The 15813-nt window shown below is 41.0% G+C and overlaps 2 protein-coding genes across 2 annotated transcripts in view; one reads left to right on the top strand and one right to left on the bottom strand.

The window, feature by feature from the left end:
• Nucleotides 1–1189: 1189 nt before the first annotated feature.
• PDE12 (phosphodiesterase 12) lies at nucleotides 1190–5947 on the bottom strand. Its single transcript, XM_010199233.2, has 3 exons — nucleotides 4664–5947; nucleotides 3585–3663; nucleotides 1190–2862 (listed from the first exon to the last, which is right to left on the bottom strand). The coding sequence occupies exons 1-3, from the start codon at nucleotides 5915–5917 to the stop codon at nucleotides 2420–2422; spliced, it is 1776 nt and encodes a 591-aa protein (XP_010197535.2). The 5' UTR covers nucleotides 5918–5947; the 3' UTR covers nucleotides 1190–2419.
• A 1305-nt stretch (nucleotides 5948–7252) lies between these two features.
• DNAH12 (dynein axonemal heavy chain 12) overlaps nucleotides 7253–15813 on the top strand; it is a 62686-nt gene continuing 54125 nt past the window's right edge. The window contains 11 exon segments of the mRNA XM_062008563.1: nucleotides 7253–7330; nucleotides 9301–9464; nucleotides 9859–9949; nucleotides 10214–10240; nucleotides 10412–10601; nucleotides 11867–11942; nucleotides 12723–12881; nucleotides 13550–13745; nucleotides 14934–15122; nucleotides 15290–15440; nucleotides 15550–15641. Coding sequence (XP_061864547.1) covers nucleotides 9301–9464; nucleotides 9859–9949; nucleotides 10214–10240; nucleotides 10412–10601; nucleotides 11867–11942; nucleotides 12723–12881; nucleotides 13550–13745; nucleotides 14934–15122; nucleotides 15290–15440; nucleotides 15550–15641 — 1335 coding nt within the window. The 5' untranslated portion in view covers nucleotides 7253–7330.

Here is a 15813-nt window from a genome sequence, read left to right as displayed (position 1 = left end):
AAGCACCATGTTACCTCACATAGATGTAAAAATAATCTTGGGAGCATGGGAGATATGGGCCAAAGTTGTATGAGAGTTGCCTTTCACCATCTCCCCCGCTATCCCAAAGTCACAGTTCTTCTGAATTGTGACTTTTTCCTAATCTAGGCTCTTGTGCTGCTGCACCAGAAATGTCTGTGGTTTCTGGTACATTACTGCTATTGACAGTCAGCCTGTACCACTGCATTTTGCTAATGAAATGAGAGGTACTTGGACCAGAGAATCTCCAGCACTAGCTCATGGGGTTGAATTTTCTCCTGAAGATTAATATCTGCTGTGTGCAAAGGCCATGTAATTTTACTGGTCCTGTGCCAGTGCTGTGCTTTTTCCTTACTGCTTGCTTTCTGCAGGTGACAGTTTTTCTTTGCTCCCCTTCTCCTTGATCTGCAAGGAGAAAGAAGCAGCAACCCAAGTACCAGTACAGGGAGTTAGAGGGACCTTCTGTTTCTTGGAAGTGGCAGACCAGGGTAGTATCTTTTCTGACCAGCTCCATCTTCTGGTAGTACAGAGAAGTTTCAAATTTTTAATGGTTTGGGTTTAGAAAATAAGACCAAGTAATGAAAGGAGGAAAAGCTGCATGCAAAGGACATGTCCATGAGATATTTACAAATGCAGGCTTCCAACAGTCTTGTCCATTTCCACTTAGCTTTGGCTTTATGTGCAGAGTTGGTGACAAAATTCTAAACAGTTCATGAGATTGGTCTTCCTTGGTCAAGTTCAAGACAAGCTGTGAGACAGATGGCCCTGCATCTTTTTCATCTTCTATGACCTTCCATGGCCTGCCTGTTACATTTGCCAGTGCAGGTGTTCATCAGCATCAACTTATTAACAAGATGCTTGGGTACTACAGTAGCAAAAACAACAAATAATTTTATTGAAATTAACCTAGAGAAGGCTTAAAGAGCAGATGTTTACAAGCTTCTGAAAAGCTCTCCCCAGTAGGGCAGGTACTATGGCAATAGATAGGACCAACAATCTGCAGCCACCTGCTCATTGAAAGTGACTCATTTTAGTAGTATATAAACAGCTGGGCAACTAACTCCCAGCTATAAGCTCCAGTTCATCACAACACAATGAAGGGGTGGCAGTTATGCAAATGTAGGGTACACAGCTTTGGTATCCAGGACACAAGTAACTAGGAAAAAAAGCATTTGGAAACAGTGACAAACTGCAAAGGGAACTTTATTAGCTGAAACAAGTGAAATAGTTTTCAAATGTTTGCTTCACTTGGATTAATGATGCATGGAAAGAAGTTTGTTAAATTATTCAAACCTCTCCAACAATTTCAATGAAGGTATGGATAAAATACATTTCCCCACATCCAAATTATCTCCTACAAAATAGTATAATCTTCTCTACTTCTAGAAGGAAAAAATGCAGTAAAAACTATTAAAAACCTAGGTGGGCTTTGTATGCAATAGAGGAAGAAACCAGAAGAGTTGTGATAAAGGTTTGTAAGTCACTTGTGTTTTCTTTTTAAAGATATAGGCACAGATAGCTCATGTACCCTGTTAACTATTCTGTATCTCCTCCTACCTGAAACCAGATTATGTTGTTAAAAATCTCCCTCCTGGACCAAGGTGACTGTCCTAACTTCATAGCCAGTGGCCACAAAATAAATACTAAACAACACAAGGAACAGATGTTCAAAGCAGATACTACCCATATATATAGTCCAGTTTTACCAGCTACTCAAATTAGCTGCATTACCCATTTTAAATGGGCAAGCAAAATGCTTCCAAATCAATTATAACCTTGAATGTAACATGGTGGATTGCTGACAGAAAGTCCATTCCCTACTCAGTATTTTCAGAAGGTAGTAGGTGCAAGCAAATTGTTCATGCCCCTTAGTAAAAAACTGGGGGACAGTTATGGTCCCAAGGGTAAGTGAACAAAACAACTTCTGAACTTGGTTTTAAAAAATTGTGTTCTTATGACAGTAATTACAATGAGGTTGAATCAACTCTATACATTTGTTTTCAGGTTTTGCTTTGGGTTCTGTAAATTAAGTAGGGATCAGTTCACACAGTCTTGTAGATCTGATTAAATTCATGTTGTCTTTACCAAAATAATTCCCAATCCTTTAAAACCACCAATAAAAAGGTGTATGATTATCCAATTTTCAAAACCTCCTGTCTTAAAAATATTCCTGTTAGCATACAAAAAGGTGAGGGATAAGTTGTCATGCAAGTACTCCAGACAGTATACTCTTGTATACTCAGTATGCTGAGTATACTCAGCAGAACCATTAAACACATGAACTTTTCAGTCATTGTTCTGACTTTCCATGAGGAGAACATAAACCAGGGGTAACCTCGGTTCCCCAGCAGTACATTAAATCTTTTTTAAGAACACCCAAAAGCACCACTTGAGAGGGGATCTATTTCCACTTTAAGTCACATATTAGTGCTATATGATCAGAAGGATGTGAAACACTTGGCAAAGCCTGATGTGTTGTTACTTCTTCATGAGTTGGCAACGGAATGACCTGTTCAACTTCCAGAGAATTTTTGTCAATGAAAATGTAGTCCAGACACCCGTGAAACCCACCAACATAGTTTGTGTAAGCAGGTTCTCCACAAGCACTTTGCAGTTTGAAAGGATGGCTTAGAGGCATGTTGCACCTTTCTTCTTCACCATTTGAGACCCAGTCTTCATGATCTTCAGCAATGTTACCGCTGTTAATAAAAGTGTAAGTTCCAGATGATGGTGTACTGTTAAAATCTCCACAGAATATGATTGGTATAGTAGGATACAAGTCACATGCAACGTGCTTGATGTGAGACAGGGCTACGGCGATTTGGATGAGACGGATGTTACCACCTAAGAATATAAAAATGTTTCACTTAAAACACCTCATAGGAGCATTAGAGGAATTTTCTAAGTTGCTCATTCACATATATCATGTACAGCTCTGAAACAGCAATCTCATTTTACATTTTCTGTGCACTACATTTTAAACCAGTATTCACAAAGAAGCCTTTGAAGTTCATGAGTATGAAAGCTTTAATTTAAACCATTGGCTGCCTCTCCAAAGTCACACATGCAAGAACTCTGAACCTTCAACACATACTACAGCAGCTTTCCATTTTGTGGCAGCCATCCTAATGCTCCTGAAAGGCACAAAAGCAACAAGAATCTCTTTTGAAAGCTTCTGTAGCCCTCTGGGGTTGCCCTCCTGGTAGTATGCCAATATAATTCCTTCAGGTAGAATAGGATTGGGAAGCCATGAGCACATGCAAGGCTATCTCTATTTTATGGTCTATTCTTTGGGTGAATTGTGTGTAACATGCCTTGCCTTGCTTTCAGCTCCATTCACCTGACTCCCAGGCAGACTGCAACAGTCTTACTCTACTGAAAATAAATATACAGACTTAGCAGCCTAGCTGGATTCATGTAGGTAACAAGCAAGACAGGAAACCCTCAGCTCCAGAAGGAAAGGTTACAGTTGCAAAAGAATTTGGAGGAAAATCAATTCTCCCTAAGAAGGACAAAAACCTTTACAAAGCCAGTTATCCTACATGCATGAAACATGACAAAATTACCTTTTGGGTGCCAGTATAGGTGGGTATTAGCTACACAAATCTTCCTGGAGGGATCAGTTGTAGACTGAAGAACTGAAACCTTCAAAAGAGAAAGCAACCTTAAGTCTTAAATAAAAAGATACATAATATTCGTTAAAATGCAACAGTTACCTTATGCCTTTGTGGCAATCCAGTTGAAAGAATCTGATGCTTAACTAATGATCAGTAAAGCTCCTAAGTTGAGTTTATTTATCTTTTATGGGCTGATACTCAGCCCTTATATGGCTTATCTCTACATCCAGGTACCTGACAAACATTCTTTTGTCCCTAAGTGTCTGGTTTGGCCATATTTTTATCAACAGCTTATGAAAACACTGCACCACTCTTAACTGCTTCTATTTTCTCTCACCTCTGCAACAGATTGGAGATCTCTCTGTGGTTTTAGCAAGCAAACTGTAGCATTGCATAGTTGTTAAATTCAACATAAAATTCAGAGGTGATTTTACTTATCAAAGAAAGCTTGTCAGTCCCACTCAGTCCACAGGAAACTTTAACCAATGAGTATTTATGAAATTCCTGACAGACCTGTGTCTTGCACTCTGTGCTTATACAACAGCTCTGCTGGCACACCCATTGGCATAAACAAACTCACAAATGCATCCAACCTTGTTTCTCTCCATACTGTCACTTTCTGCATTATTGTGGCATTATTAAAACAAGATAAATTATTTGATCTTATTTAGAACTGATTTAAATTTTATGAAATACATATTGTGACATACGAGACTAAGTAATGAAAAACTTGTCAGCCATATGACCAACCAAAAATACAGATACCCAGCCAAAAATCTCAACAGATATCTTTATCTTAAAACAAAGAAAATAATCTTGCCTTCTCCATATATCCACTCCAGCAACATCTCAATGTTTTGTTCTTGTTCTCAGGTTGCTCTTCTGCTCTATTCATTACCCTAGCTAAGAAAGAGTATACGACTGTTCTATTTCTGATTGTGAAGCTCTCACTGCAGAAGCCTGCACCTGCCTGAAGACATAGGGAGGAGGAGAGTGAAAAGAGGAAGAATGCATGTAAAAGCTGGTACCTGCAGCACAGATGACCTCTGCAGCACCTTCTCTTGCACCAAGGGGTACTTGGCCAGCTTATCACACAACTCTTTGTGCAGTGGGTCAGAGAGCAGGACTTCGTTGAAAGCTATGTCGTGCTGGCTAAGGAGACTGAACTTGTCTTGGCGGTAGAAAGTGGCCAGGCCTTCGTGCTGCTTCTCCTTTATCTTGAAGAGCCCTTGGAGTCCAAAAGCATCTAGGGCTGGAGCCAAGCTGTCCACGAAGACGGACTTATCCACTTCCTGCAAGCAGATGAGGTCGGCGCTGTAGCCTACCAGCTCCTTCTTGAGAAGGTTCTGCCGGTAATCAAGCTCCAGGGCATAAGGAGCGCAATAAGGGTAGAGCACGGTGCGGGAGAACTCCGTCTGGGCGTAGGTGTCAGCCAGGATGTTGTAGGAAACGGCGCGAACGGAGCCTTCGCCGCAGACCTTCTTGGTGTAGAGGTGCCGGGAATCGAAGGTGCAGGCGCCAGGACCGGCCTCCACGGGGCCGCTGCTCTCCACCTCGCGGGGCAGCCCGTACCGCTGCGCACCGTCCCAGGGCGTGCACCGCAGCTTCAGCCGCAGCCCCACCAGCGCGTTCGAGGGCGTGAAGACGCGCTCGGTGGCCGCCGCCTCCACCCAGGTGGGGCCGTCGCCGCCCGTAGCCGTCTCCCCGCCGTCCGCGGGCCGCTGCTCGCGGTACCAGCGGAAGAGGCAGTGCTGCGGCGCGGCGAACTCGGCACTAACCTTGGGGCAGACGGGGAAACCGGCCAGCAGCGAACGCGGGAGCTGCAGCTCGGTGAGGGCCGGCGGGTTGCGCTCCACGCGGTACTGCGCCTCCCCGATCTGCAGCACGGCGCCGTCTTGCCAGGCCGCCGCGTTGGACACCTCCTCAGCCACCGCCTCGCCGTCGCGGGAGAAGAGCCGCACGGCCGGCGCCACCGCCGCAGCCTCCCCCGCCGCGCTGTCCTCCGCCCGCGCCTTCTTGGTTTTCTTCGCCGCCTTGGCGTGGCCCTTGGCGGCGTTGTTGGCGATGCGGGCCAGAGCCCGGCCCAACGGCTCCGCTTGGTCCCGCTGCATGTGCTTGGCGCTGCCGTCGGGGAGCACGAACTGCAGGCTCAGCTTAGGCTCGGACGGCACACAGCGCACCACAGCCCGCTCCATGGCGGCCGGCGCACAGCCGCCCCCGGCGAGGCAAGTGGCGGGGGAGCGGCGGAGCCTCTGGAGGGCGGAGCGCAGCCTGCGCCACATGGAGCCGGCGCCGCAACTCGGCCGCTTCCGACAGGCGCGGCCGGAAACGACGCGGCGCGCGCGGCCGCGGGGCGGGGCTGCTGCCAGCCGTCACGGCCAACCGTCACCCCTCGCGGCGGGCGGGGCGGGGCTGCTGCCAACCGTCACCCCTCGGGGCGGGGCAGGGCGGGGCGCGGTAGGGAAGGTGCCGTTGCTGTGGCGGCGCTCTTCGCTCGTGCGTGTTCCTCGCCCTTTTTCCGGCGGTTACCCCGCCCTTGGGGTGTGGGCGAGCCTGCCCGGGGAAGCAGCGGGTTTTGTTTCCTCAGCAGCGGCATCCTCACTAAAGTTTCACGTGCGCCTGGCAAACGGCTGTCTGAAAAGTGGGTTGGCTTCCCACCAATACGTGCACATGAGGGACAAACTGCTTAGGGATGACTCTCTGTATGGAGGCTTTGGGTTTGTTTTCTCATTGTGAGAAAGCATTTCCTGCCTGGATTGAAACCGAACTCGGAACAGTCCTGAGCTGTGGAAGTACATTAGGAAGGGACGCAGGGCTTTTGAAAACGTATCTAACATTGCTTCCAGCTTTTCTCACAGTCTCTCTTCGTGGGGCTTTGCCCACATGCGTACAAAATTAGGATTTTCAAGGCGTGTCAAATGTAGGCAGCTGTGTAGTTAATCTCTGGAATTTCTTAGGATTTCTATGGGTAGTTTTACAAAACGTAGAAACTTAGCAACAGCTGAGGGTATTACAATTTCTTAGGCATTCTTGAGGTGTGGAACAAGACGGGTTTTCTCTGTGCAGGCAGAACACAGGAACAAAAAGACTAACTTCTTAGACTATACTGAGCCCTGTGGTAGCCTGGGAAATTTAAGGTAAGATTTTTCCAAATCTCTGCTGCTTTTTTTGTTCCTTTAAAAAAAAAACCACGAGAGTATGTTAATCTTTTACTGTACAAAGCACAACAAACACCCTTTCTGTAAGCACACAGGCACCGAATGAGCATTCTGTTATGGACAGGTGAAGCTAGTTAACAGCGGGGATGTAGGCAGGCACGACTCCCGTTCAGGTGCTGTGCGCTGGTTGCTTTTCAAGGGAGGAGTCCGCTCCGAAAGCGGAAAGGGTACAGTTAAAGGTCTGGCCGTGAGATGAGCGGTTTTGCCCGCAGCCGTGGGGGAGCTGAGGAGAGCCGTGGCTAATGCCCTCAGGAGCGCTTGGCTGAGGCGGCCTCGGTACCCTGCTCCGTGTCTGGCGTTTGAAATGGTGCCAGTGAAAACGGACCGTGATGGGGCTGTGGGTGAGCACGCCAACCCCGGCAGCGGCACAGAGCAGCCGCGCCTCGCCCTTTTTGCCGCCCGCCCTCGGCACCATGGCAATCTCCTTGTTGTGTGGAGCCGGCTCCTGCCCGGCAGCCCGTCGGGACCGCGGCAGAGGTGAGAGCGCGAGCGGTGGGGCAGCCCGCCGTGGGGCCGCGGCGGTGGCACGGGTCGGTGCTGCTCTTCACACCCACTGGCCTGTGTCGGGGAAACTTAGTACTGTCTCGGCTGTCTTTAGCTGCATTTTATTTCTTTGGGTGCCTCCAGCAGCACCCGTTTTAATTCATTTCTAGGATATACCATTCATTTAGGCAGTAGGTTTTGCTTTCTATTCCCCCGTGAGAAACTGTTGAAATGCATTTGTGAGTTTGTGTATCGTGTTTCCAGGGGAACCCTACAGTCAGTCTTTTGGGAAAGCCATACTCAGCCACAAGCAAAACTTAAACAGTAGGATAATGTTTCAGTGAAAATGAGCCCAAACACACAGTGGGTATTTTGTTTCTTTATTTTTTAACTATTTTTCTGCCTTCATACGAGGTGATAATCAAACTTCTTTTGATATTATTTTAGCTGTGGTTGCCCAATTATCAGCTCCACATATTCATCCTGTCTCCAGGCTAGGATTCTTATTTCAAACCCATACCTGTCTCCACTTTTCTCTTGCACAGCCCAACTACCCACAGCTATGGTCATAACCAAAGATCCCATCTGCTTACCTTGCCGGCCTCGTTTTCTTTGAGACTCTGTGCCCACAAGCCAGGGTTTAGCCACATCCCCTCAGATGGCGCTTTGAGTTTAGTAATCTCAATTTAGATTTGCGTCTGAAGGTGTACACCATGGCATTTATACAAATGAATATTATCTACACCACCCAGAGCTGCTGCAGCTTAAAAAGAGTCAAGCACCTTCTTGGTATTTTTAGAGAAGCACTTGTTCTGGTGCTCTGTTAAACATTTCCAAACAGGCAGTTGAAATGAAGTTTTTCTCTGCCTTTGGTAAATACAAAACACACCATCACTAGGGTCTATTGATGTTTGTATGTTTATATACAAGTCAGAGTTCTCGAGCAGCCTGCTAAGTTCACCACAAGGCTTTCAGCGTCACAAAATAATTTCTGAATAGTCTCCAATTTTACACTGCTTTTTACAAGAGGATTGTGCAGTTTATTAACCTTTCCACTTGTAAAGTAGAACTTTTAATGACCGTTTTGCACACAGAAAATAAACAGTTATTTTATTCCTCGATAAACATGAAAAATAGAGGGCTAGTTTGATATAAATGCTTTTTTGATAATTTCCTTAGTCTCTTTTTTAACAGTTATATTGTCTAAAGAATAGCTTTCTCATCATTTAGCTCCCAGTTGTGGTGATGCTGGAAGTCTATGTGAACGTCATTATGATACTGTTTCATTTCCTGTAAAGACTACCTCCCACTTCAGCACAATTCTTGGATCTTGTATTTGAAAATTTACTGCAGCTTTATCTTCACAGTAATACCAAACATCAAGGACACTTTGGGGCATTTTTTTCCCCTCAGAACTTTAGAAGCCACTCTTGCTGAATTTGTTCTACATTATCTCACTTGGGTGGAAGCAGTGACCTTTTTTTTAGTGACAAGACAAGAAAGGAATAGGTAATCACTTACCGAAGCCACAGGAACAGCCCTGTTGTCCCAGGCCTTATTAGAATAGGTAATGTGCCTCCCTCGGGGCTAGTCAGGTGCAGTCTGCCAGGGTTTAGTGGCCTGCCTTTCTGGCATCTTCTGCGCTGTGTTCAGCTGGTAGATTAGCACTTACAGACATTAGTAATGGAACTTGTATGCAATGTGCTACTCTTGAGTTCATAGAACTGTACCATAATTTTTTGCTATTGCAGACCTATGTACACACTTCCTGTTAAACTTTGCCATTTTAGCATATCCAGTATTCTGTTTTCTGAAAGCTAAACTTTCACACATAGATTGCAGAAATCCCTGTGACTGCCTTATTTTATGTCTTATGCACCTTTGACTTAATACATGCACCTGTTAAATTGCCTGCTGGATGGGATTACTTGTGCTCTAGATTTTTGATTTTGTTGTGGTTTTAGATGGCACAATCAAGTGAAGCACCTGGTGGTAAAAAGACTTTGAGAACTTGGTTTCCTCCCACTGTTTTACCTTCATCAATCACATTTGATTTGTCACCATTACAGAAGAAACTATTGACACATCGAAGATGCAAGGAACAGCAAAGGATGCTTAATCAGTTACTGTGAGTTTCATGTAATGCAAGAAATGTTGACACTTTAAAGAAACATTGCACATTTGACATCTGAGAAATAATAATGATGCTTGTAATTTTAAAGGTTTTTGCAGTGCTGAACACTTTCCATCTAAAATCATTAATAACAGAAGGACATTTGATGGAATCCATTTCCCATAACAGTTGGATAAGATTTGTTGTAGTTACTTGATGAGAAGTAAGATAGGGTTGTGGTCAAGATACATGTGGCTCTCTAGAAGAGAAGACAGAGTATGCGAAGGCAATATTAGCTTTTAGTGATGAAGGAATCGGTAAACATGAAAAAGCAGATTGCATCAATTAAAATGATAGCATTATTTTTAATACAGTTTTTCCTCACTTCTAACTCTATATTTTACTTTAGAATTAATCGAGCTTTAAAAGTCTATCATGTATTTATGGAAGAAAATTATCACAGAGATCCTGCACCCTCTATCCCAGAACTACCTTCCACTGTAAGAAGTTATTTCTTTTATGTTTTAAGTGTTACCTGATTTGTTCTTTGTTATTGGGGCTTCTATGCCTCTTAATTCTTAGCATTTACTTAGAGACACTTATCCCAATCTTTAGTAATTAATAAATGTATTTACATGCTCAAATGGTCCCACTAAAATTGGTGCCTGGATATATGCAGAATAAAATCTTTATTTGTTAAATGTTTTGATATTTTTGTTTATACATTCTAAATACATTATAATTTTCTGTTCCTTTTAATGCAGATGAACAGTGAACTAAAACAACAAAGAGTGAGTTAAATTCTTTCTTGTGTTTGGGGTTTTTTTTGAATAGAAGAGTGAATGGTCTCTATTTAGAGAGGTTGATTATGTTCTGTGAAATTAAAAATTCTCTCTGTTTAGCCTAATGCAAATATACTTCTGTAGCCCATTGTTAGACTTGTGACAATATTGTCCTTACAGGCAAACTATCTTTTTATGAAGAAGTGCGTGCGAAGCAATCCGGTGGTTCCCATTCAGCAGCAGTGGCTAATGTCCATACTCACATTGGTGCCACAATCACTTTTGGAAGGCAAAGACAGAGAGCTGCTAACTGAAAAGCTTTTAAGGGAGATAATAAGTGATTATGAGAAGAGCATGAGAAGATATATGGGTAAGTACCAGAAACTACATGGTACTAATATTAATATATTAATATGTATATATGTATTAAAAGCTTTCCAATATTCTCCCATTGACAATAGTTTTTCTAGATTGTTCTTTCAGACAGTCATGCCCTTTTTTGTCCTCATCAAATGTGTATTGGCTGTAATGTATAAGGCAAAACTTGCTGATTTTATTTGGACTAGTAAAAAGTTAAACAGCCAGTTTAAGCAAAGACAAAGGCAGTGATAGACTTCATCCAAAAAAGATTGATTGCTGATAAACTTATTTCATTTTATTTAACCTGTTGAGTTAATTTTATGCAAGAATGTATCACTGGGTTCTGTTAAAGAAAGGAGAAATTTTTTACGGTGGGTTTTTTTTGCCTCTTCAGGAACAACGTCTTTTTTTAAGCTGTTCAGCACAAGCACATTCACAAGTTTTCTGGTGCTGCTTTCTGTGCCTGAGGAAGCTCGCAATAAAAATCTCCAAAGATAATTAGCTGTTTTCTGATGTCACTCACACAGCTCACTTTGAGCTTTAAACTTTTTTAAGAGTCATGAACTGAAATTTTGAAAAGTATATTCCCTTGAGATCATATATGAATCATCCTTTTAATTTACATTTACAGTATTTGAAATCTGAAATTGAGCCAAGTTTTGTCAGTTTTGAGGGGAGGGCTGATCTTTTAAAAATACAGATTAAAAAAATACACTATTTGACATGGGACTAGATTTTTCGTAATGTCATTAGTAAGATAATTATAGTATTCTACGATTATTATACTAAACAAAATTGTCATAAATACTTAGAATAATAGAATATCTCAAGTTCGAAGGGATCTATAAGGATGAATGAGTCCAGTTCCCTGCTCCTTGCATGACTAAGCTGTATGACTAGGAGTGTCATCCAGATGCTCATCAAATTCTGACAGGCTTCATGCAATGACCACTTCTCTGGGAAGCTTTTTCCAGTGACTGACTGTCCTCTCAGTGAAGAAATTACTTAAGAAAATACTTAATTGTTTAAACATCTGAAAACCTTCAAGAATAGGGGATGAAACTGGAATTAAACCACCTGACTCCGTATAGATATTTAGTATAAACTGTGATTTTGAATTACCTTTGGGAGAATGGGTTTTGAAGACTTGGTTGATACAGTTACCTTTCCATCCTACAACGTGTTTGATTCATTGTGGAGAAGGACTGAGGAAGTACAGGGCATACTGAATATGGTTTAATTTTCTTCTAATGTTCTTTTTTCTTTTGTTCTTAGTGCGAAGTGTTCTTATTAAACCAGATATAAAAGGACTTGAAGATGAAGAGGAGGCACCTTTGCCTTTATTACCTCTGTGAGCGAATTAAATTAGCAAATAACCCATTGTCAAAACAATTGCGTGACTGAAATTCTTGTTGAACTGCATGAAGAGTGTTATGGCAGAATATTAATTCTGAAGTCCCTTAGTGAGACTTTTTTTCTCTATGTAGAGAATCTTACATTTGAACATCTTCTATCTGAATGCTTTACAGAGTTTTAACAGTGACAGTGTTTTATTACTGTTACTACAGTTACGTAGAGTAGCACTAATGACTGCAAATGAGGCTGCTGGCTCTGACTGCCCAGACCTTCAAGGTGTATTGCAGCCACCTCTGGAATGATGTGTGTGTGTGTGTTTGTGGGTGTGTGGCAGCATTATTTAACATGCCAAAACTGCTTCTGATGCCAAGGTTTTATATTATTTTGGTGTTTTGAAGTGAAACCTTGAGAATGAGGGAAAAGCTATTACACTCTCAAAAATATAAGAGGAATTCAGTTAGAAATAATATCATTATCTGAATTACACAATTTGCTGAAGCATCAGGATCTGTGCTATCTGAATATTAGTGATAAGTACTCCTGTCAGCAGCTGGTGAAGCAGGTGATCTGAAAATACTCTGGAGTAAAAAACATGGTTTATCTTTATGGCTTCCATCATATTGAGGATATGTGTATGGCACTTAAATAACTATTCATGTTAGGGAGTAAGCTTTTTAATCCTAGTTTTTATATATAAGAATGTTTTATTTGAGTGTTGTTTACTCTATTAACTTTTTGTTTGTTTGTTTGTTTGATGTTTGGGGTTTTTTTTCAGAGGCCTGGATTATTCTAGGCCATGGCATAACAGGTTTATCCAAGCAAAAAAAAAAATCTCTTCCAACTTGCACGTTCTCCACCCCACAATGAAAACTCTACTGGACTTTGGTTATGCAGCATTCTCTGCCTTTCTTCTAGTGGATTTATCAAATGTTAGGTAAAATGTGTTTCGGTGAATTATTAACCACAGATTTTTGAAGCTAGTAAAGAAGAGTTTGTTCAATTCTATTATTTATCATAGGATTTTTAAATAAAAATATCTTGCATGTGTAATTTAGTGTTCTTTGAGTAGGTTACTTTGTGTTATGACACATTTAACCTCTCTGTTACATATATATGTTTTATTGCTCAAATTGCTGGTAGTATCAGCCCTTTCGCTTATGTTTTGCCTTTAATTCTGTAAAGATCTCCTCATTATTTGTTTCATCTTAATGCTATGATCCCCATAGAAGTGTGTTTGAAGAAGCACCTGAAAAATGGACTTCTTGTGGTATTACTATCTGTAGGGAATTGTATGCTAACCCTCAAGATTGAATTCTTGCTGATTTTCATCAGTTGAATTTTATTTTTAATCTTGGAACTTTACTTTTTCATGACTTTCAAAAAGATTGTATTTTTCCTCATTCTTTTTTCTTGTAACAGTTCTTTATTTCCCGGGGAATTAAGTACTTTTTTTCCTGATGTATGTCAATAGAAGTGATCCTTAGGTTCCTACTGCACTTTCTGCTGAAAGAATGGGTTTGTAATACAGTATAGATTACTTTTACTTTACTCCATGGGTGTAAAAATATTGTTTATAGTATTGCCTGTAAATTTCTTTTCTAGATTGAAAGGGCCAATTAACTGTGAATCTTTAAGGACTGATGTGTCTCTAAGCTGTTCTAAAGCAGAAGAGAAGGTACTGAATACATGGTATCAAAGAGTTATCAATCTCTTTACTCAGAAGGCGGCGTTAAAAGACGTGGAGTTGGATCAGCTCGACTCTTTCTATAACTGTGTGGCAGTGCTTATGTCCAATCAGGTAAAAATCTTACACTATGAGATGGGCCTGTTTCATCATTGTTAGCCATCTGTTGCATAAACTGTTCAAAATTAAAATATTTTTCGCTTCCCTCATTTAAAAGAAATACATGGCCTTGTCTACTTCTTTTTATTCTTTTTTTCTTTCTTTTTTTTTCTGGTTCCTGGTTGACCTGATCTAGGTGAACCTGCTTCTTCAGGGTGGTTGGACTAAAGGTCCCTTCCAACCCCTACCATTCTATGATTCTATGATTTTCCCAAATTAGCTTAAAGAAGGAAATACCTCTGTGTTCCCAGGACGCTTCCTATGACTGATTTTGGCACCACAACTACATCTCATGTTAGCAAAATGAACAAAAGCTGGTCAGCCTCCCTTGAAAACAAACATGCTTACACAAACAGACTGAAAGTTAAGCTTTGCCAGTGTGTGTGCAAGTGGCTGTAGTTCTGCAAAATTTCTGGACACACTTTTTTGAACTGAAAGTGATTCCACAGTGCTTTGCGAGTTTTTTCTCCCTGATTGTTTATATCAAGATGGAAGTTATATGCAGTGTTTCTCATTTAATTTTTTACTGATTTGTTTACGGATTTTTCAATTATTGTGTATCCCAATAATAATAAAACAAGAATATTCAAGTTAAATCACTGATTTCAGACTGAGACAATTGTTTTTCAAACTTGTCAGTTCAGTGAAAATTTAAAATCCTTTCATTTCCCATTAATTGAAAGTATTTAAGAACATAAAAATCAGTGAGGATGTATATGTGGAACAGTTTGAGAAGGCAGTTATTTTTAAGATTAAACCTTTATTTACTTTGTAGAAAAATAATGAGACACTAATTTAATCAAGACATTGTCACATAAAAAAAATGAAGAAAATGCATTCGAGATACGTAATTTATGCTCAAAGCATGTATTAGTAATGGAGTTATTTCTGTAGCAGAAATAAATGCATTGGCTTTACTGAAATGTTTGTTTACTTGTTCATTAGTTTACATCCTTTAAGGATTTGGATTAATATCCAGTGAAGTTATTAGGAAAAGTTGCACTACTTTAGTCGTCCATGAATCTGGCCAAAAGTACTAAAATGAAGTCCTGGCTTATTGAATGAAGGGAGAGGGGCAGGGGTGGGTGGGGTTGGTGGGCTTTCTGTTCTTTCAACTAATAGGTAGTGTATGTTCTCATCTAGCTTAAAGAGTTATTGATAAGAACGGTTGGAGCTTTTGTGAAACTTTTTGATCCTGAAGACAGAAATTGTCTACCTTTATTTAAAATGGCACTGACTCTTGATGAAAAGAAAATGGAGTTTTATCCAAGCTTCCAAGACCTGGAAGACGCAATTCTCTTCGTAGTGAATCACATAGGACAGACATTTCAGGTGTGTTTTTGTCTTTAAATATTTAACTGCAATATGTAATTGGTCACAATTAGGATCTTATATTTTTCTGATAATGTCTTCTGCAGATTTCAACTTACTTTTAAAATATATATGTCGTTGTATTGCTTTTTAAAATTTAAATAATCAGAACTTACGTTTCTCTTTAGAACGTCCAATCGGTACATTCTTGGCTAATGGGAGGCACTGCAACTCTGGACACTGAGGTTCCTAATCATGTCATAGCATGGGCCACATCTACACTGAAAAAATCTATCAGAGACAACTTAGAAGGTCCAAAGGAGTATTTAGAAAACTATAGTGAGTGATGGAAGAGTACTTAAATAACTGTGTTACTTCTTTGTAATAAGTGACTTACTACACAGCGTATGTGTTATAATAATATTAATACAATATAATTGAATTGTAGTTGAAAGGTATGGCTGGCTTGTAGATGGAACTGCACAGGCACGGATACAAAGATTTATAGCAGAAGAACACAGTTTCAGTGAATATACTGCTGTAAGTTTCAATTCTAGATTTTACATGTAATTCCTACTATACAAACAGCAATAATAAAAAGGGGACAAAGGATAATGGGTACTTAGCCTTTAACTAAAATTCATGTTGACTGCCTACAAATCTACAACATAAGTGTTTTTTCCCCTAAGGTATTTGGTAAATATAAAAAATA

Source organism: Colius striatus, chromosome 15 (genome assembly GCF_028858725.1).
Source record: "Colius striatus isolate bColStr4 chromosome 15, bColStr4.1.hap1, whole genome shotgun sequence".
NCBI lineage: Eukaryota > Metazoa > Chordata > Aves > Coliiformes > Coliidae > Colius > Colius striatus.
The sequence above is the reverse complement of the archived record's forward strand: the minus strand, read 5'-3'. Positions and strand labels throughout refer to the sequence as shown.